Source organism: Thermobia domestica, chromosome 7 (assembly GCF_964235325.1).
Source record: "Thermobia domestica chromosome 7, izTheDome1.hap1.1, whole genome shotgun sequence".
Taxonomy (NCBI): domain Eukaryota; kingdom Metazoa; phylum Arthropoda; class Insecta; order Zygentoma; family Lepismatidae; genus Thermobia; species Thermobia domestica.
This window is the reverse complement of record NC_137460.1, coordinates 298,005,351-298,029,245: the sequence shown is the minus strand read 5'-3', so window position 1 is coordinate 298,029,245 and position 23,895 is coordinate 298,005,351. Positions and strand designations below refer to the sequence as shown.

The 23,895-nt window shown below is 35.0% G+C and overlaps 1 protein-coding gene across 2 annotated transcripts in view; it reads left to right on the top strand.

The window, feature by feature from the left end:
* Nucleotides 1-23,693, top strand: part of LOC145691089 (uncharacterized) — a 34,291-nt gene extending 10,598 nt beyond the window's left edge. Inside the window, exon 3 of one of the 2 annotated variants that reach the window (XR_014132334.1) lies at nucleotides 22,578-22,712. Coding sequence is in view for 1 of the 2 variants with exons in the window: in XM_081766764.1 (XP_081622890.1) it covers nucleotides 22,578-23,100 (523 nt within the window). In the remaining variant the exon portion in view is untranslated. Of the gene's footprint in view, nucleotides 1-22,577 lie in introns of both variants that reach the window. The other variant, XM_081766764.1, reaches the window with a different exon arrangement.
* The last annotated feature ends 202 nt before the right edge of the window (nucleotides 23,694-23,895 follow it).

Here is a 23,895-nt window from a genome sequence, read left to right as displayed (position 1 = left end):
AGTATGAAATTGTGTTAATACGCTGATCATTTGCAAGCAAACACTCCTCGCTATATTACAATATTCGCTGTAGAACGATAAACGTTGAAATTGGAAATGGTTAACTTCAACCAATTCACGTTTGAATACAGAGTTAAATGAAAAGGAACCTATTTCGATTGGAAGAAAACGTTTCTCTGTATTTTTTAAATATTTTGCTCTGATACTCTTTGACAGACGCACGGACGAGCAAATTCGTTCTAGAAGACTGCCGTCGCTTACACACACCATAATTTCAGACTAAAAACCTTTGTTTGTATTCATGTACATTATGAACAATAGCACACAAATGAGATGTATGTATATAGTTGAAAAAAATTAGTCCTGATATTATGCCAGACTTGACACCAGTTTTGGAATGAATGTTCCAAAAGATGCGTGTTCAAATAAAACCAATAGAATTTTAGCACAGTTATTTTCTATATTTTATCAGAATAATAACAGTGTTCAACAACGAAAATGTAAATTGAACAAAATCAGCTAATTCTTATTGATTTTGGGTTGCTGATCACGAATTTGAAAGTTATTTTCGAATATTAGCTCTACTTTTCGTTTTACAGGCATGTCTAATAATAACGCTTTAAAAATAAATATATTCGCTTCGTTTGGGGTAAAATGTTACACTGATCCGGCAACACTGGAGAAACTATATGAACGCTTGGTTTCGTTGTGTTCCTTATCTCAGTAGTGTTCTGCTATTGTTAGAAAAGACAGGTTTAGTGCAGTCATCAGCGTTTTGGGTGTGACGTCTGTGTAGTGCAGGATATAAAAATACAACTACAAGTACGCAAAAATACTGGTATTTCGAATGTATATTTTTAAAAAATTGTCGGAACTATTTCAAGTCATATTTTGAGGATTTCAAGCAACAAAAACGCCGCGAAGTTTTGTAAACAGTGCGGATAGCTTATGCTGCGTGTGTGGGGAAGTGACATCTTCCTCACAAAAGCAGACTATAACACCACTAATAAGAAAAGCCTATCAATATTACTTTGGTTGTAAATTTGGAGACCAAGATAAATCTTGGGCACTCCACATTGTGTGTAACACTTGTGCCAGCAATCTAAGAAATTGGATTAATGGGAAGGGGTGCTCAATGCCTTTTGCAGAGCCCATGATTTGGAGGGAGCTAAGCGACCACATCAGAGACTGTTATTTTTGTATGGTTCCTTCCGTCAAGAACGGAATTTCCACGAAGAAGAAGCGGACCTTGATCTATCCTAAAATTCCTTCTGATATGCGCCCTGTTCCACATGGAGAAGGACTACCTGTTCCTGACCCACCTAAAGAATACGATCTTTTTTCTGATGATGATCAAGAAGTTAGAGCTCCTGAATCAAGTACTTCGAAGGACCCTACGTTTGTTGTAGAAGAACCTCCATGTGAACCACATAGACTTACTCAAGAGAAGCTTAGTGATCTAATCAGAGACTTGGACCTCTCGAAAAGGAAAGCCGAAATTTTAGCGTCACGCTTAAAGCAATGGAATTTATTGCAGGAAAAAGTAAATATTTCAGTGTATCGGAATAGGAAGAAGATGTTCACTTCATTTTTTACTATGGAAGACACACTTGTGGCATGTACAGATGTAAATGGTCTCATGAGAGCACTTAAAATTAAATACGAACCTACGGAGTGGAGGCTCTTTATACATTCGTCCAAGGTAAGTTTAAAAGCAGTGCTTTTACATATTGGAAATGAACTTCCTTCAATTCCTGTAGGCTACGCAGTTCATATGAAGGAATCTTATGAAAACTTGAAACGTTTACTTCAAACCATTAAATATTACGATTTTCAGTGGCTCATTTGTGGTGACCTTAAAGTAATAGCACTGTTGCTAGGTATGCAGTTAGGGTATTCAAAGTATTGTTGCTTTATATGTGATTGGGACAGTAGAGATCGCGGATCTCATTACCGCAAAAGTGATTGGAGTACCAGAGAAACTCTTCAGCCGGGAGTGAAAAATGTGCAGCATGAACCACTGGTAGATCGAAACCGAATTTTGCTTCTCCCTCTACATATTAAATTAGGTCTTACGAAAAGTTTTGTTAAGAGCATGAACCAAGAGGATGAGGCCTGTAAGTACCTAAGAGGACAATTCCCTCAATTAAGTGATGCCAAAGTTAAAGAGGGTGTTTTCATAGGGCCACACATTAGGCAACTGTTCAAAGATCACAAGTTCGACGAAATTCTCCAAGGTGAGGAGAAAGCTGCGTGGGAAAGCTTGAAGAGTGTTTGTTCACAGTTCTTGGGAAGACACCGAGCAACAAATTACAAACAACTGCTACAAAGTTGTTATGTGCTACGAAAGTCTTGGTTGCAATATGTCTCTGAAACTCCACTTTCTTCATTCACATTTAGACTTCTTTCCCGAAGATTGTGGAGCAGTAAGTGACGAACATGGTGAGCGTTTCCATCAAGATATTGCAGCCATGGAGAAGATATATGAGGGAAAGTAAAGTTCTAACATATTGTCCAACTACTGTTGGACTATTGCAAGGGATGCTCCAGATGTAACCTACAAAAGGCAAGCCAAGCGAAGACACTCAAAATAAAATAAACATAATCCTGTACAAGGGATCACTTGAATCTTTTGTCTACATTGCAGTGTAGTTCTTGCACAAAAAGGTATTTGTACATATTTTTTCATGTTTTGATGTTAATACTGATTTTTATTACGGAATTGTTAATGTTTAACTTGACCACGGTTACTTTATTTTCTGTATCGCTGTGAAACTCGTATTTGCGCAATTTTGAAAAAGGAAGTACAAGGGTATAGAGAGCTATAGGTTAGGGTACTTCTTAACTCCCCAGCTTATCACATCAGAGTGAAATAGATAAAAAAAAAAGTGAAATGTAGGTTTTTACAAGGATTTTGCTTAAATGTTCTATAAATATTAATACATTTGTATATATACAGCTACTGTTGTACAAAGGCATTTTTTTTCACAACCTGAGCTAAGAAAATTCTTCTATTATCATTTCCTTTCATATTATGCTTAAATAAATGTAAAAATCGCAATTTCAAAGAATATACATACTTTCGATCAAAATTTGTTGAACAGTGTAATTCATAGGTCATTTTTGAAGAAAAAGAACTATTCCACAATGAGTGTACGTTCGGAAAACTGATGCCACCGGCACTAACAGTGAGTGGAAGGTTTAGCTGCATAGCACATACTCGCAGTAACTTTCTGAATAAAGGAAAAATAACGCATTGCTGTGTAAAAATATGTGCTTTGGCATCGTTCTATATTTTCTGCAAACATATCCTTACCTAATTACCGCTATCCCATGAACACTAAAATTGAAGTATATAAATAATTCTTAACAAATGTGAACATATAGAAATCCATTTTGAAGAAAACATAGGAAACTGTAAGTATACATAACGAAATTCTTTTTATGCTACCCTAATCCATGAACACATGATCTAAGATAACATACGTGAAATGCAAGAAAATAAATATTAATAATATGTGAAGATATAGAAACATATTTAGAAAAAAAAGTTACAACTTCTGTGACTTGAACCCACGGCCATTTAATACAGACATCAACGCGTTCACCATCTGACCACCGAATCAACCTTGGAAGTATTTGTTTGTCCGTTTTATTTACTCTGCAAAAATGCGAAATTAAATCAAGATGTAAATTGTTTCGTACAAAAATTAAGTACTATACACAACATAACCCCTTAAAGACAACGTTTCGGCTATCACCAATTTTTTTTAGAACTTAAAAGAAATATGACAATTTTAATTTAAAGTTTATTTACCAAGCCTCGTATATGGAGAAGCAATCTTGAATCCTTTTCCAGCGGTTTGGTACTTCGTACATTTATGTTAGTAAGCATAGCTCCGGGCTTACGGCCGTAAATGGTCAAGAAACACGTAATTCCTGCATTTCTGGTGACTGTTTCTTTATATTTGACTTTCGGAACAATCATTCACCATTTACGCACTGTTATAACTAAAAGCTAATTGGACGATAATTCTGGTCCCGATGCTACGTCTGAAAATCGGGATTTTCGCGGATGACCATATACAAGTTTTGATTTGATAAAAAAAAAAACCTTCAGCGCTTTGTACGAACGCATGGTCATAACTCGGAAGGGCACCCACGAAAGCGAGTGGGGTGCATTGTTCTAAACACACGTTATACTCTTATAAGTGCTCCCATTGTAGGGATTGAGCTTCGCAAGCTAAATCGCAGTTTGCATACGTGAGAGCCATTTTTTTTAGTTTATCGTCAGTGATTGTACGATATTTGCATACACCTTCGTGTAAAATATTTTTTCCTAATATTGTGCAGAAATCAGCAGTGAAGTGACTGGCACATATTTGTTAGCACCCTAACATTCGTTTGTAATCTCAGTTTTTTTTGACAAACTCTGACTCCAAATCATTGAAAACGAAGGAAAAGTTGTGCCGACTTGGACGATCGCTTATTACTATCAACAGAGGACTCGAGCTGACCCTTGGGATTATCCGTTGTGGAACACCTGAGATCCTTATAAATGCAACTCCCCTAAAGCAGTTGACCGGTCGAAGAATATTGCGTGTAAGTGAAATCTTAATTTATCAATTGTGCCACACAGCTACATGTATTGAAAAAAAATAAGATAAAAAGGGAAACAAGCAGTTAAACCGGTCGCAAACCTAATGGTGGTAATATCAAAATTCTTAGTGTATCATGTTTTAAGTACACGTTTCTTGTTTTCGTATTAAACTTAGACATTTATATTTTTGTACTTTGAGTTAGTTGCTCGTATTTGATATCTATATGGAGGCTAGTGTTTTAGAACAATTTCAAGCAATGTTGACAGAGGAATTAAGGAAACAATTAGAAACTATTGCTCAGAAAATGGAAATGAATATTGGACGTGTAGAACAAAAAATGGCTGAATCAGTAGGAGCGTAGAAAAGAGCGAATTGAATGCCAAAGCAGACAGTTAACGTAATAATATCAAAGTAAGCCAATAACTCATTAACTGAGGTACGGTATGAATTAGTTAACGCGACCAATCATGTTGATTCAGTAACTGCCGAGTTTAAAATAATGTAGTAGAATGAAAGAAATGTCTCACTGAGAATTGTGAATACATGCGAACGACACAGATTGAGTGTAGGGAAGCCAACAAAATACAACAGTGCAAGGAAGTGCAAGCCGAAAAAGACACCGCAAATACTCTTGAATTCGAGCCGGCCCACGTTGTGTAAGATATATGCCAAATAAACTAGAAAGTGGATTTCAGTCAGGAAAAGGAAATATACAGTGTAGAGATAGCGAAAAAGGAATAATCGTTATGTGTACCATTAGACAATTATGTTTCTAATGTAATTGTTTTGCCGATGTAATTGCAGGGGATGCCGATGTTTCACACATGATGAGCTGTAGCGTTGAGGTTGCACGTACCCATGCTCTCGAAGAAGCCAGTGAAGGCTTGAGAGTTCAATTGTTGGTTTTGTGTCGTAACGAATATACAGTGTTGTCGTTTTTGTCACAGCCAAATGGTTTTGCGCGACTTCACAAATTCAAATTTATCTTCGTAACCGCGTATGTCTAACGTGAATTGCATTTTAGTCCTGCAAATCCATTCCGACTTTATCACCTTGAGTATTGTAGAAGGAAACGATTTCAAATTCACAGTTTAGAGCGTAGGCCCGCGAAGATAATTGTGTTTTACGTAGTCAACGTATCGTACATAATCAGTCGGTCGGAAATGTTTACCGTAAACCAGCGTAAAAGTAACACTTTCAATAAAGCACACGCAGTCGAAAATATATTTGCGATATCGAGCCGAAATGTTACACCAAGATTAAGAATAAAAAATAAGATAGCCAATGATACCCAGTTGAATTTTATCAATATTTCAGTTAACGTAAACTCTTTTTCGTGGAGCATTATTAGCAGAATTAAAATGAGCAAGCGTGATCATAATATCAGTACAGCAGATACAACATTTATTAATTTTCAGCTGCCAAAATGTGTGAATTTTAAAGCTTGTACTTCTCTATTGCGAAATTGTAAAGAGCGAAAATTTAAGTGTAGGGCTACTCAAAATGTAGAACAGTTGATTACTCGTGATGATAACAATATTCGTCGACCTCAGTGTATAGCGTACTCTCGGCGGGCTCATTAGGCATGCAGCACGAAAAAGAATAATAGAAAAGCTTTGGAAAGCGTAATTCGGAACGACTGAACTAGGTGCAAGACCCGATCTATGCTTACTAACACAAATCTACAATATACCAAACTGCTGGAAAAAGCTTGAAGATTTCTTCTCCATATACGAGCCGTGGTTAATAAAGTTTAGAAGTAACATTGTCCTTTTTCTTTTAAATTCCAAAAGTGAGCCTCACGCCGGTGATAATTTATTGTTCCCGAACAATCGAGCGAACAAATATATTCAATTGTGAAGAGAACCGCGGCCGTCAGAGGGGTTAATGGTCTTTGTTAAGTATCACTGAAGAAATCATTATATTGTGGAACATCCTGTATATAGGTTCAATTCACTGGAAGTTCACCATGGAAATCGGTACATTGGTACCTCATTGTACATAATGGACCATTTTTCATTTGCTAACTATGAGGTTATTCCACCTATATGACGATAAGCCACGTGTTGTTAAAGCCACCTATTATATTTATAATCCCTCATTTAAGCCACCATTATACCACCATTAATAAAAATGTTCATATTATTCATTTAAATTTGCAGTTTATAAGTCCTTTTCTTTCATCCATTATTTATTTATTTATCTATTTATTTTTCAACTGTTGGTTTCTCATCATGAATGGATGTTTTAATTGATTTTCCAATCATTTTCACTGAATATATAACATATTTGAAATTATAGTAAACACTTGAAACTAAATGAATATACAGGTAGACATTAACACAAAAATACTTTATTACTAAACAATAATAGAAAATGTGTATATTTCGGAAGTGTTGCCTAACAACGGTGTAAACGCTAAAGCCGAAATTCCTAATATGTGTATCTAGTGTAGCGTAATGTGTGTATATGCACCTTTTTTACAACAAACTTATTTAATTCCCAAACCATTTTATTCAAAAATATTTTGTAATATTCAACTACTAAATATAAACACATAATGTAGCATTAAAATTATAATATAAATTATATATATATATATATATATATATATATATATATATATATATGTATATATTCTCATAAAGATAAAACATTAATAAAGCAAGACAGTTTTCAAAACAAGCATTTCGTAAAATAGTTATAACATTACTTGTATACTGATTAATTAAAATACTGTATTACAACTTACTAAATATCAAAAATTCTAAAGGAATACAAAATCATTTAAAGTTTCAAGTTTCAATAATCATATTGCTCATTCGGCAAAACGGAATATTCATTAAAATGTTTCAAATAACTTTAGAATCACAGGTCAACTCACAAAACAGTATCTCTTGTCTTGCTGTTATTTAAACAAATATATCAAAAATTACTTTTTTTTAATTATCAGTAGTACTCGCAAACAAACTTGTATTTTTAACAAATCATCAAGTATAACAGGTACATAGGCATCAACACTAATGCACGGATCTTTACAACATTAGCGAACACGCTATTTTTGGCTGATACAATAATTACATAATCTTATTTTCAACAAACGTCTTATTGGCAATGGAAAAATAAAACTCTACCAGCACATTTATGGGCATTAATCACAAATATACATCAAAAGAGCGATATTCTAACCACCTCCAAAATATTAAAGATGCACAACAAACGGTTCCTACTCATCTAGCATTCACAACCTACGCATTCGGGAAGCAAGGAATAACTATCTACGGAGTGAGCCGCCTTCTGCTGGCCTTTGGCATCACGTTAAAACACGCACACATTATAAAAGTAAGTTCATGTAAGGATGCCGCTCTAAATCAACCTTTTGGCTTGTTGAAAATAGCCCTAAATCATTTATAATCCTCAATTGCCATTTAGTTGAACTCAAACGTGCATAGCTCTAAAATACTTTATTCGCAATCATTTTGTTCGCTTGACGAACGTTATAAATTTTCACGTGCCTAGTTGCCTCATGCATTACTCCCTCAACATACTATGAACAATGGGACCTACCCATTACTAGATTACACAACGAATCAAAATTTTCTTATGTCGTTTTTTTTAATAGAATTCTCAAATTTAATTTAAATTCCGTTACATAGTATTACTATTGTGTGAGTTTATTGACAAGTGCTAGTTTAATACAATATTTTCTCTCCTTTTATACTAATCAACATAAAAACAATCAGCTAAACATTAAAGTGATTTGTTACCTACGCCTATTCTATTCATATTAATCATATACCTAAAGTTCTATCTATTGCTTCATTTCAGTTGAACTGAATAAAATATTTCAGTAAAGTTAATTAACCAAATTATTCCACTTGTATGAATATTTAACACAAAAGGAAACAAAAACTAGATATTCTTTCCTTTGTGTGAGTCGTTGAGCAATAGATAAACTCGTAAAAAAAATTACGAAAACAAAGTTTTTTAGATGTGTTTCCCGCACTAGACTTACTTTTTTCGTTTCAAACATTCATTTTTTAAAAATAATTAAAATGTGCTAACATAATACGTAAATACATATATTTATATATAATATACGAGCAAAACTAACATACTAAATATATAAAATCTATACATGGAATTAGTAAAATTCAACACTAAACAAAATCTATATGCATACCACTACACATAAAATAATTAAAATATCTATATATATACTTGTACCATACGACATAACTAATGAGCGTTTGAATATTTTAATACAAATAAATGAGTTAACGGCGGTTAAGCCCTACGAAGCGCCATTCTTTGCGTCATTAATTGACAATTCAGGTTGTAAGCCATTCATAAAAAACAGGTTAATGAGTTGGTTCCTAAAACCAACGACGCTGACTTAATCTCCTACAGTTGAAGCTTGCTGGGGCGCTAAACTCCCTGACGATTCGAATGAATAGCTTCTACACTTAGACCTTATATACCACCCTGGCTGCATACCTTCGGCATTCGAATCATGACACATCGGGGTTAATTTCCCAACACCTATTGGGCTGTCAACATTCAGGCCTCTAGGGGGCATTTTAAGAAAATAAATATAATGGAAAGGACGACCAGAAACATACCCTGGGAGGAGATTTAATGCTACCCCCCCACATTTCAATTCATCAATCCTTTAGTCATTAGTATTACTTCAGGCCTGCTCATACCTACAAAATTGGTAGGTTTACAAATGTAACCTTGCAAAGAGCGCAAGCCAATATTTATCTGTGGCTTACCAGCAATTGCACTTATCTTTACAGAGAATAAAGTCACATCCGAAAACATTTGTCACAATCGTGAAATACAAGATAACAATAACATTAACTTGTTCATTAAACATTAATGTTGTTCAGGGTCTACCCGTACGTAACAATCTTAATATATTCTCATAACATAACCTTTAATTTTACAATATACTGCCAAACTGTCGTAGCCACTCCGTACTATCGATACATCATAGTATCTGGTGTTTATCGTAGTAAAGGGTACCTTGAATCGTAAACGGGTTTTCCTTTCTTTTTTTTTCGAGACCGGTTTATGATTCCCGGCACAATAAAACAAGTGTTTTTTTTTCAAAAATCGAAAGGAATAACATCTAATTTACTTTCTCTAAATCCAAATCAAAACTAAGTATTATATCAAAATCGAAAATCCGAACATCAATTTTATTACTATTATACTTTTCTCTAAATATGCCAAACATTAAAAGTTAATATTACAAATTCTGAAATGTGTAGTCAATTGCCGAATCTACACATTAGCTGGGACCCAACCAGGCTCCGTACTGGTTTCATCACTTTAATTTTGTAACGAAAGTAGTGGCGTCCCTAGTGGATAATTATATTTTAACTTTCAACTCTTCTTAACTTATCGCTTTCTCTGAACTCAATTAACTTCAGGACTCATTAGTCGCAATGAATACACATTGACTTTTCATAATAGACGGCAAATATATATATATAGAACGACGAACAAATCAACAAACAGCTTTATGAAAATCAACGTTATTTTCAATATTATACCAAATTGTGTTTAATTTACAGTATTTTGACTTAATCTTGCATTACAAACTTAGCATATTTTCCCATTAGACAATCACATCAGATGAAAAAACTCATTATCTGAAGAGCACACTTATCTAATTACCCAAAATATTAACATTATGATTAATTGTAGTTATTGCTAGTACTTCTCTAATTATGTTCGTAAATATCTCTAATTGCCTAACATTTCTATAAATGATTCATTGTATGGGGACAGCTAAATGTTAATACAAACATAAAGGAGAATGAATAAAAACTCAAAACAAAATTTCATAATAAAATTTTATTATGAAGTCTGGTTCCCAAAACTGAAAACACCTTAAAAAAATATACAAAACTTGAACATTCTAACAAGAATTCGATACAGAAAGTCCGCATGCAAAACAGGATAGCCATACTTTTCAAAAGTGGTGGGGTATTATTTCTATTTCAAAGTCCGAAATTGCGTTCTAAATAAATTTCCTTTTTAAAATTTCCAATGCTGTCCTTCCTCTGCTTTCCACATTTATCTTTCATCTCCAAAAGCTTTAAGGAAACCATAAAACATGACATCTAAGTGAACATACTTGATTATAGAGCGATATGCATGGTTCTTGGACCGGCGCGTCAGTGGCGGTGGACACGCACTTTGAATATGAAAAGTAAAAACCTATCCTTTGAAATACGAGGGGAATAATCAAATAAATTATTAAGAATCCTTTTTTCATTCTCCCTAAAACTCAAATTCGGTATTTCTGCTTTCTCTTCTCTTCCAGGGCTTAGTCCGAGTTCGAGTGAAGTTCACGCTAAGATTTTAATTTTCCATATATGCCGGCTACGCTTGTAAGCTGTAATTTAGCACGATTACGTGTACTTTTCCAGTTAGTTTTTTAATTTGCGGAACTTTTCTCCTTTTTGCAGCGCATTTACAAAATTTCGCCTAATGACACGCTTTAGTTTACGACAATTGGATTTACGCTGCATTGCGATACCTGGGATAAATTTCTTTTTATTTTTGCTCTTACTATTACTATATTTCCCATGTAGTTTACTATAAAATGTTCGTACGTGTTTTCGCTTAATCTTTTTAGTAGTCTTCGGAGTCGATGTATACTTTTTTCCGCACGTTTGACTCAAAATAAGATCGCCTACAGTTCGACTTTAATTTGCGTCTAGTTCGTCTGTGACCGGGTTTAGTTTTTTCCGTATTACGCCTACCAAAGTACTTTTCTTTTATTCTCAACTTATTTGTTACTGCGCGCCTAATGCATGGTTGCGCGCTGAGAGTACGCTCCATGTGGAGGTCGACGTGGTTATTATCACATGCAATCAACTGTTCTAAATTTTGAGCAACCCTACACTTAAATTTTCGATCTTTACTTTTTCGCAATAGTGAAGCACTAGCTTTAAAATTCACACATTTCGGTAATTGAAAATTAATAAATATTGCATCTAATGTACTGATAATATTATTACGTCTGCTCATTTTAATCCTGCTGATTACGCTCCTCGAAATAGAGTTCACCTTAACTGATGTATTGACAAAACTCGAGTAGGTATCATTGGCTAACTTATTTTTCTTCTTAACCGTGGTGCTACATTTCACCTCTAAAACGGAAATATACGTTCGACTGCGTGTGCTTTTTTGGAAGTGATACTTTTACGCTTGTTTACGGTAAACATTTCCGACCGTTTGAGTATGTACGAGACGTTCGCTACGTAAAACACAATTCGCTTCGCGAGCCTACACTCTAAACTGTGAATTTGAAATCGTTTTCTTCTACAATACTCAAAGTTGATAAAGTCGGAATGGTGTTGAAGCACTAAAATGCAACTTACGTTAGACATACACGGTTACGAAAGAATTTGTTAAATCGCAGAAAACCATTTTCCTGCGACACAAAAACGACAACACTGCAACTTCGTTACCACACAAAACCAACAATTGAACTCTCAAGCCTTCCCTGGCTTTTTCGAGAGGATGGGTACGCGCAACCTCAACGCTACAACTCATCATGTGTGAAACATCGGCATCCCCTGCCGGCAAAACAATTACATTAGAAACATAATTGTCTACAGGTACACGTGAAGATTCTACCTTTTTCGCTATCCCTACACTGCATATCTCCCTTAACTGACTGTAATCGACATTCTGGTTTATTTGGCACATATCTTCCACACTTTGGGCAGGCTCGAATTCAAGTGTATTTACGGTTTCTTTTTCACGTTGCACTTCCTTCCACTGTTGTATTTTGTTGGCTTGCCTACACTCAAACTGTGCCGTTCGCATATATTCACAGAACTCAGTGAGATATTTCTTTCATTCCACTACACTATTTTTAAACTCGGCAGTTACTGAGTAAATATGATTTGCCGCGTTAACTAATTCACAGCGTACCTCAGTTAAGGAGTTATTGCATTACTTTGATATTATTACGTAAACATTCTGCTTTGGCATTCAATTCGCTCTTTCCTACTCTCCCAAGTCGCTTCTGTTACAGACTGTTGAAATTTACCTGCTGATTCAGTTATTCTTTGTCCTACACATCCAATATTCATTTCCATTTTCTGAACAAAGGTTTCTAATTTTTACCTTAATTCCTCTTTCAACATTGCTTGAAGTTGTTCTAAAATACTTACCTCCATATTGTTATGAATTACGAGCAACTAACTTAAAGTACAAAAATATAAATATCTAAGTTTAATACGAAAATAAGAAATGTACACTTAAAACATGAAACACTAAGAATTTTGATATTACGACCATTAACATCCAATCCTTTTTTTCACAGCTCAGGTTTCATTTTGCAAAGTGCTTCAATATAAATTAACAGAGATATAATCTAGTACCATATACAAAACATTGTCTCTTATTCATAAATGCATAGTGTAAAACATGTATGTGTGTGTGTATACTCAATCAGCTGTTTGTTATCCGTTCATATCTACATGGCATTAAAAACCAACAAGAAAAAAATTTTATAATCTACATTAATCTCTCTGTCGCTCTCAAAGTCAAAACCTATATACTTAACTTACATGAAAAATCTACAATACTTACCTTTGTGTTTATCTGTCCCATTTCTTTATTTTTAATTAATTTTGTTTGCGCATGAGCTGGTGGAAATTGACTGTCGACACTAGGCTAATCAGATTCGAAACTCGACACGTTATCCGTATAATTAATGGTATTGAAAAAGCAGTCGTAAGAAGATTACAATAATTTAATCCGGAAAACGGTAGCCATGTGGTTGTAATCATGTTTTTTAGTGGTTAGAATTTTGTAAATATAATCGTAACGTTAATATCGATTTTCGTCTTTTTCCTAAAGGTTTACACATCTCTCTCTCTCGCTGTCACTTGTTTATTTCGTTTATCGCAGCTTTGCTATGGCAAATAACAATTTCTTCCGTACCTACGTTTTGTCATAAACCGAACTTGGGGAGAACGGTAGACAAAACATAGATACCGTAAAAATGGAAGAGTGAGCAAATGATCAAATTAAGTTCAGATATTAATAACCTAAAATCATCTTCCGGTGCAAATCACAAAAACTGGTTAAACTTTATAGAAATGTAATAATACTGAATGTAATTCATAGAAATTAAAATAAAATCAAAAGATTACAAGTGAACAAGTAGTTTTTACTGTATATGTTTATGGCCGTTTTAACTTGTTTTATTTCCCTCTTTATCTTATTTCCTATTTATACATGCAGCTGTGTAGCACAATTGATAAATTAAGATTTCAGTTACTTACAATAGTCTTCGACGGTTCAACTGCTTTAGGGGAATTGCAGTTATAAGGATCTCAGGCGTTCCACAACGGATGATCCCAAGGGTCAGCTGGAGTCCTCTGTTGATAGTAATAAGCGATCGTCCTACTCGGCACAATTATTCCTTCCCTTTCAATGATTTGGAGCAAGAGTTTGTCACAAAAACTGAGATTACAAACGAATGTTACGGTCTTAACACATATGTACTAGTCACTTCACTGCTGACTTTTGCACAATATTAGAAAAAATATTTTACACGGATGCGTATGCAAATATCGTACAATTACTGATGATAAACTAAAAAAAATGGCTCTCACATATGCAAACGACGATTTAGCGTGCGAAGCTCAATCCGTACAACTGGAGCACTCATAAGAGTATAACGTGTGTTTAGAACAATGCACCCCACTCGTCTTCGTGGGTGCCTTTCCGAGTGATGACCAGGCATTCGTACAAAGCACTGAAGGTTATTTTAACAAATCAAAACTTGTATATGGTCAACCGAGAAAATCCCGATTTTCACCCGTAGCATCGGGACCACATTAATGGTCCAACTAGCTTTTAGTTATAACAGTGCGTAAGTGGAGGATGATTGTCCCGAATGTCAAATATAAAGAAACAGTCACCAGAAATGCAGGAATCACGTGATCAGGATTCCTGTTTCTTAACCATATATAACCGTAAGACCGGAGCTATGCTTACTAACACAAATGTACAAAATATAAAAGTTTTGGGAAAAGATTCAAGATTGCTTCTCTATATACTAAGCTAGGTTAATAAAGTTAAAAATTAAAATTGTCCTATTTTTTTAAATTCCAAAAACGTACCTCAGGTCGGTGATAGCCGAAATGTTGTCTTTAAGGGGTTATGTTGTGTATAGTACTTAATTTTTGTACGAAACAATTTACATCTTGATTTAAGTTCGCATTTTTGCACAGTAAATAAAACGGACAAACCAATACTTCCAAGGTTGATTCGGTGGTCGGATGGTTAATGCGTTAATGTCTGTAATAAAGGTCGTGGGTTCAAGTCACAGCAGTTGTAACATTTTTCTTTCTAAATATGTTTCTATATCTTCAGATATATTATTAATATTTCTTTTCTCACATTTCACGTATGTTATCTTAGATCATGTGTGGATGGACTAGGGTAGATTAACCCGATTTCGTTATATATACTTACAGTTTCCTATCTTTTCTTCAAGATGGATTTCTATATGTTCACATTTGTTAAGAATTATTTATATATTTCAATTTTAGTGTTCATAGGTTAGCGATGATTAGGTAAGGATATGTTTGCAAAAAATATAGTACAATGCCAAAGCACATATTTTTACACCAATGAGTTATTTTTCCTTTATTCAGAAAGTTACTGCGAGCGTGTGCTATGCAGCTAAACCTTCCACTCACTGTTAGTGCTGGTGGCAGTAGTTTTGCGGACGTACACGCATTGTCAAATAGTTCTTTTTCTTCAAAAATGACCTATGGATTATTATTCTAAGAAAATATAAGAAGTATCTGTGTTAAAATTGTATTGGTTTTATTTGAACACGCACACATTTTTACACTATCATTTATTCCGAAACTGGTGTCGAGTCTAGCGTAATATCACGACTATATTTTTTAACTATATGTCAATAGGTTCCTTCTTACTTAACTCTCTATTCAAACCTAAACTTGTTCAATTTAACCATTTCAAATTTCAACGTTTATCGTTGTACAGCGAATATTGTAATATAGCGAGATCTATTTGTTTGCAAACGATTCAGCGTCTTAACACAATTTCAATACTATGCAATGTACCTTACCGAAAAACGAAGTTGGTTCAAATTTAGTATTGCATCCAATTTCAAAAGTAATTTTTGTGTAGAATAAACGGTAAATGCTTTCATGATGCTGTTTCTTATAAATTTTTCAGTGTCCCTCAAGTAGATTCAATTTCCTCGGTTAACCGCATACTGAAACCGAAATCTCTTCAGACTAGCCATTAATTTTAGACTTAGCTAATGAAACGGTAGAATGGAACGGTAAACGATAACGAGAGGTGATTCTTCCAAATGATTCCGTGTCTATATAAAACACATAATGACTGGGTAGACGCTCTGTGAAAATGGGGTGTTTTCCAAATTCTCTATTGTTGCCAGTTTCAGTACTGGTTTCATCGTTTATTGCTGTAGAACAAAGACGGTAAGAGGAAAGGAGAAGCGGTTTGCTGCCAAGAATTCAGCGTCTGAAAACAACATATCGCTACTATCGTGGATATTACTAGTACTACTGGTTTCAAAATTGATCTCCGTTGAATGAACACTGTAAAGCTATCAGGAAGTGACTTTTTGCATGAGATGAAGCATCGCAAGCATAGGTTCCATCTTCTGTGTTGAAATCTTAACCAAAGCAAACTATGTTATACTAGCCACTTCCAATTTGATCATTTATCGCCATACTACGGAAACATAGGTAGAAGACGTCTTTCAAAAAAACAATTGAGCTTCGAACATAAAATGACCCTACAACACTCTACCAAAAGAAGAATTGGCTCAAATTTAATATTAATTTAGCTTACAAAAATAATTTATATATGACAATCGCGGTAAGAATTATGGAGGTGCGTTTTTACAATCAGGTGAGCGTTCTAAGTTAAGATTCCACATTTTCCACTAAGCCCTATTCAAACCGGAGCGTTTTAAATTAACCATTTGTGGTGTTAATATTTGCCATTGTAGAATGGAAACTGTAACAGACATTAACAAACGGTTTGTGCAACTGATTGAGGGTCTGTAGTTGACACATCACAACCAACAGTACGGTTGGAAATCGGAAGTTGTTGAAATTTTCTAAACTGGTAATTTCAATACTGATTTCTGTAGAGTAAAGATGATTAGAGGTATTGAGATACGGTTTCGTACAACCGATTGAGCTTCTCAAGAATAGATCCATCTCCTCCGTCCACCATCTATTCAAACCGTGAGCGTTTCAAAATATCCATTTCTGATTACAACATTATCCCTACAGAACAGAGAAGGTAACAGACAGCGTAGTGCGGCTTTCTGAAAACATTTCAGTTTTTAAATTATACATATCGTGATTACCACAGAGCTCTCCCAAAAACACACGGTTTTCGAATTTACTATTACATCCGATTCGATATAGTTTTCAACTTTCTTCGCCATAGAACAAGGAAATAACAAGAATCAGTTTCTGCCAACGATTGAGCGTCTGAATACAATACATAATGACTATTCATTATAGTCTGAAATACGGAAGTAGTTCAAATTTAATCCAATTTCAATATTTTTTTTCTTAGATGTAGAATACTAAAATCTTTCACGTTGCAGTTTCTTGTAATCGATTGTGCTTTCAAATAGTGTGTTTACATTTTCCGTTGAAATTCAATTTAAACATGTCTTAGTTAAAACTATCCGTCTCCGGTTTCAACATTTATGGCTACAAAACGAAAATGGTAACAGGTATGTAGTAGCTGTTGTTTAGTAAGTGATTAGTAATCCTGTTATCTAATTTTCATAGATAAAACTGTATAAGATATCGAGCAGCTATTCTGCGATTGGATCAGCGTCCGAACGATACCTTCTATCTTCTTCCTTAACTTTATATTCAAATTTGAAATGCTTCAAATTAACGATGCTTAAAGTTTTTCAACATTTATCTGTATAGAAGTGAAAGAGTAACGGATAACTAGTAATAGATATTTGAGATAGATCCCGCATCTGTTCATTTACTCGTAGAATCTTCATTCTGGGAACAGTAACGTAAAAAAATATAAAAAGTTTTCTAAATGGGTTACATGCAGACATGTAAAATTTAATTTCAATCGACTCAGCCATTTTTCTAGTTAATACCAGATTAGGTTGATGCCACATGTTTTGAATTGAGGTATAGTATGCAGATTGCTCGTCTTCTCTCTCTTGAATGTTTATTTCCGAAAACAGTGCTGCACACGACACTTTTCTAAAAGTAAAAAAGCTAGTGTGCCAAGTGTCCTTTCTCTAACAAGAGAGACCATTCAGATTATGATATTTGACATACAATTTTAATCCTCTTCCCGAATAGCATTTTTGCGAATAGCATTACAGCAGGTTATGTTGAAAGCACAAACAAAAAACCTATTTGGTCTAGGAATTAATTCGTGCGGTTTTACAAAAGATGGCGTAACTAGCTTATTGTCCCATAGTTTCGTTGATCCAAACATGCGTTGAAAACTACTGTCATTGAGCATCTTATTTAGTATATGTCAGTTGCTTGAAGCGGAAACAACATTTTTTCTTCAACTGAAAATGGCGCATTTTGTGCCTGATAAAGTGTTTTTGCGGGGAGTTATTCTTCATTGCTTTAACATGAAGAAAAGTGCTACCGCAAGTCATCATATTTTAGTGGAAGTGTTTGGTGACCGTGCTCTAGCTGAGCGAACGTGTCACAAGTGGTTTGCACGGTTTAAAGATGGTGATTTCAGCTTGGAAGACCAAAAGCAATTTGGACAGCCAAAAGAATTTGAAGATGAAGAATTGAGAGCATTGCTTGATCAGGATTCGTGTCAAACGCAGGACGAACTTGCAGAAGCATTTGGAGTTGAGCAAACAACAGTTTCCAAACGTCTCAAAGCCATAGGAATGATTCAAAAGATGTCTTATTGGGTTTCACATGAATTGAAAAGAAAGACGTTGAAAGAAGAAAAACCATTTGCGAATTGCTGCTTCAAAGACAGAAAAGGAAGGGATTTTTGCATCGAATTGTAACTGGTGATGAGAAGTGGATTCGTTACGAGAATCCTAAACGAAAAAAGGCCTGGGTGAAGCAAGGTGAACCAGGTCCTTCACAACCGAAACGAGATATTCATTGTGCAAAGGTTATGCTGTATATATGGTGGGATTTGAAACGTGTGGTGTACTATGAACTTCTGAAACTTGGTGAAACTATTAATGGACACCGCTATCGACAACAATTAATGCGTTTGAAGCAAGCTCTGGCCTGAAAACGACCAGAATGGAATAACAGGCATAATAAACTTATTTATCAAGATGATAACGCTCGACCACATGTCGCAAAACCGGTCAAAACCTATTTGGAAAATGTCGGATGGAAAGTGTTACTCCACCCGCGATATTCACCAGACACTGCTCCGTCTGACTACTACTTGATCGATTGCATGAATAACGATTTGATTGGACAGCGGTTCACTTCTTCAGAAAATATCGAAAAATGGATCTTTGATTAGATTGCGTCAAAAGATGAGGAATTCTTTCGACACGGAATCCGTAAATTGCCTGAAAGATGGGAGAAAGTAGTGGCTAGCGATGGACAATATTTTTGTTAACGTATTCATTTACTTTGTTTTTGAAATAAAGCTTCAATTTTTATTAAAAACCGCAAGAATTAATTCCTAGACCAAATAGTAATAATCTAAGAGTGACGAAGGTGCTAGTGGTTGTCCATATTACCTTAACGTGGAATTCTGGAATCATTATTTATGTATTTCAAATAAGAACATAAAGATTACAAGAAATTGAAAACTCTATGCTTCTCAAAAGTATTTATTTTATTACAATGTAACAGATGTTAGTATGTAGCTACATATCAATGTACGCAAAATTTTACTATCTCAAGGTATCAGACTATTTAAAAACGCAACCAGAAATTGGTATACTTAGTGAAATCACATATCTTGTACAAAATTTTAAAAGTTGTTATATCGTCCCTTTGTTTATTTGTACTCATAGTGACAGTTTCTTGTAGCTGCAATTGCAAAAATTTCTTTCTTTTTTAAAATTTTCTGGCACAAAAAGTAATAATGTTAGTGACAACGTATCTCTATTTTCACTTATAATGAATGTTTATTCCATATAGCCCATAATAAGTACTCTGGTATGTACCTGAGTTAACTCTGATATCGTATGTATCGTGACGTACATAAATCTTTGACCAGGTAATGGCGGCTGCTTTGAAACAAATGCAAAGTGTGAGAATTAGATCTGCCATATCTGTAGTTTCGTGTGAAGAGAATTCATACTTCTGGGTCGTGATCGTAGTGTGTCATGGTGAGTGGTGGGTCGTAGTGGGTCATGTTGGTGGTAGGTCGCAGTAGGTCGGGTGCTGTTGACCCACGATCGACTGACCAACCGACTAAATGACCAACTCCCACTGTGGCACTTTTCAGAATATCCGTACAGATTTTATAGAAGTTCCAAACGATATGTAATGCTTACATTTTAGGTTAAGGTATTGCTAGTCTGCTGTTTCATTTTTGAATGGAATTACGATTCGCCGTGACTTTTTCTATATATTGTTTTTGTGAGAAAACGTTAATGAGCAATAGAAAATACAACTGTTTTTCGATTCGGATTGGTTTGGGTTAACAGCTTGAAAATGAAATCACTTAATGTCCAACGATTATACCTGTTAGCAAGTGAATTATGTTGTACGAATTGCTGGAATGAGGAATTGGGAGTGTCCCGAGTAAACCCACGAGCATTATGTTGTCCGTCTCAAGCTTACTTTCCTTCGGAACGAAACAGGCACCCCACCCATCTGATTGTTTAGTAGGCGGGGTCTCACTTTCGATTCCCGGTGGGAAAGCCTTTGAAATATCAAATGCCCTCGATGTATCCCTGTCGTTCAAGGTTATTGAAATCACCTGGAAAACGAGAATAACCGAATATAAGAGAGATAAATTTCAGAGATACTTTCCGTCTTTTTAAAATTTAATCTTAAATTATCTGGACTGCTCTATTCTATCATGACCAAAATCAGTGATTCATGGTTAATAGAACATTGGATTCGTAAACGTTTGCATTTCCTACATAGACGAGTGATTCTTGACTCTTACTTAAAAGAGCGGTCTTAGGGTAGTGGCTTGAGCATTCGCTTTGTGTGTTAGTGGCCCACGGTTCGATTCTCCGAGGATATTTAGAAAAAAATTATAATTTAGAATGTTCATGTTTCTGATGTATAATAAAATGAAGAATTGTCAATTTCTCCCATTCTTACAAGTTAAATTTGAAACGACTTCCTTCTAAGGAAAAAGTAATTACATGACGTCACAGTGTACAATCTCGATTTTTACTGCCTGAAAACTTCGCTTATTTCTCAAACAATTCATGAATAGAATGGGGTAATTCTTCAGGCTTAGTATGAGTCATAAATTTCCCTGGAACGTCATTGTATAATTGTTACTAAATGTTCTTCCACCCTTACTAGAAATAATATTTTCGTTCGCCATTTGCAACAAGTTGCATATATTCTCTCAAGAAAAATTGATGAATAATAACTATTCCTTTTTGTATATTTTGATAATAATAATAATAATAATAATGCTATTAAAAGTTTTAAAGTTGCCCTAAAAATTGGCAAAACTTCCTTAACCTAGGTGTTTCGGGGAAGGGGTTCCGTAACTTCATGTAACACCTCTACAGCTACTCAAATTTAAACGAAAGCTTTCCGCTAATATGTCGCGTAGAAAATATCCTACTGTACGTTTTCAAGAAAATAACTGTATTAAAAAGAACTGAATATAATTGAAGACTAAAGCTTGTAGTAAACTAACTTGTGGAGTTTGCAGATGTAATTATAAAAGTTTGCTCCATAGTATATACACAGACCTTAATTCAGAGACCTATGAAATACAAAGTAACAAAATAATGTATGAGATTCAGTCTACAGAGCAATTGTTGCTTAAAGGGTGGTTTACACAATTTCGAGAATCGAGATAAGACGAGAAATGTTTACAATACTTTTTGTCTCGTCTCGATTCTCATCTCCAAAGCATGACGATAGTGTGACTTAGCGTTGTCCCTTCTCGAATTAAAATGTTAAGTCTCATCCCGATTTTGTCTGGTTTGTTTTAGAATCGAGATTAGAAATTCGTCTTTTCATGGGCAACATTACACAAAACCGAAATTTTTTTTGATTACTATCACTTTTCTGCTTGTAACGGTATGATCTGAGTGATAATAAATTTTTAATTTCTAAATATTCTTCGAGATATTTATAATTATTACTAGTATTATTCCTGAATATTTGATATTTTAAGTGTTGAAACAAACGAGTATTCAAATATTTGAATGTAATAAAGCGTGTGTTATCGCCATCAAAATTCCTTAGGTAAAAAAAAAAACTCGACGTGTATTCGATCGAAGAATCTCCAGATTACTGGTTAAGCGCCTAGACTTCTGAACCACGATCACTACGATGTAAATGATGCGTCTTTAGTCTGGTTACGTTAAGTTACTCTGCCTCAGGTTGGAAAGTTGTATATTATTTTTTTTTCTTCATTTCAAAATGCCTTTCGTGTTTTCTTATGATGATATAAGTGAATGATCTGGCAGATCTAATTCTCATGCTGTGCATTTGTTTCAAAGCAGGCGCCATTATCAGGTCAAACACCTATGACCGCCACGATATAAATGATTGTTCAATTTGATATTGTGAAACAAACTATAGCCTTTTATTTTGAGAATAGAGAGATACGGAGACTTCTAAGTGGTACTACATTTCATATTTCTACAATATTTCATGTAATAAAATAAATTAAGCGTAATTTTATAACGAAATATAGCGAATGATTATATTTGTTGGTGCTACTAAATCATTATTTTCATTCACATTTCCTTCTTTGTTGAATTCTTCACAGGTGCGACAACGTATTAGCTTTCCACGAAGAAGAGAAAGCGTTTATTACATCAAAGGAAGCCACTTCTAATTCAGATGAGGAAACTCATACTTCGATGCAGTTTAGCAAAGCATTTCGTCAATCACGTTTCTCAAGACATATGCTGACAGAGGAAAATGAAAGGCGTCATACGTGCCGAAACAGTGATAAACACTTTTGTCAGAGTTCAACTTTGTCGAGCGATACGTTAGTACATACAGGTGATAAAATATACACCTACGGAGAGTATGGAAATGAATTTAGTGTATGTTCAAGTTTGGCTACGCATATGTTAAATCATACAGGGGCAAGGTTACACACATGCCAAGAGTGTGGTAAGGCGTTTAAGCAACGTTCAAATTTGGCTACAGACAAGTTAATCCACACAGGCGTAAAACATCACACATGCCAAGAGTGTGGTAAGGGATTTAAATATCGTTCAAGTTTGGTTACACACATGTTAATCCACACGAGTAAAACGTCACATGTGCCAAGAGTGTGGTAAGGCGTTTAAGCAACGTTCACATTTGGCTACACACATGTTAATCCACACAGGAGAAAAACCTCACACATGCCAACAGTGTGGTATGGCTTTTAAACTTCGTTCACATTTGGTTACACATATGTTAATCCACACAGGAGAAAAACCTCACACTTGCCAAGAGTGTGGTAAGGCGTTTAAACGACATTCATATTTGGCTAGACACATGTTAATCCACACAGGAGTAAAACGTCACACATGCCAAGAGTGTGGTACGGCTTTTAAACTTCGTTCACATTTGGTTACACACATGTTAATCCACACAGGAGAAAAACCTCACACCTGTCAAGAGTGTGGTAAGGCGTTTAAGCAACGTTCAAATTTGGCTACACACATGTTAATCCACACAGGAGTAAAACATCACACATGCCAAGAGTGTGGTAAGGGATTTAAATATCGTTTAAGTTTGGTTACACACATGCTTATCCACACAGGAGTAAAACGTCACACATGCCAAGAGTGTGGTAAGGCATTTAATCAACGTTCACATTTGGCTAGACACATGTTAATCCACACAGGAGAAAAACCTCACACATGCCAACAGTGTGGTAAGTCATTTACTCTACGTTCAAATTTGGCGCGACACGTTAATTCACACAGGAGAAAAACGTCACACCTGTCAAGAGTGTGGTAAGGCATTTAATCAACGTTCATATTTGGTTAGACACATGTTAATCCACACAGGAGTGAAACGTCACACATGCCAAGAGTGTGGTACGGCTTTTAAACTTCATTCACATTTGGTTACACATATGTTAA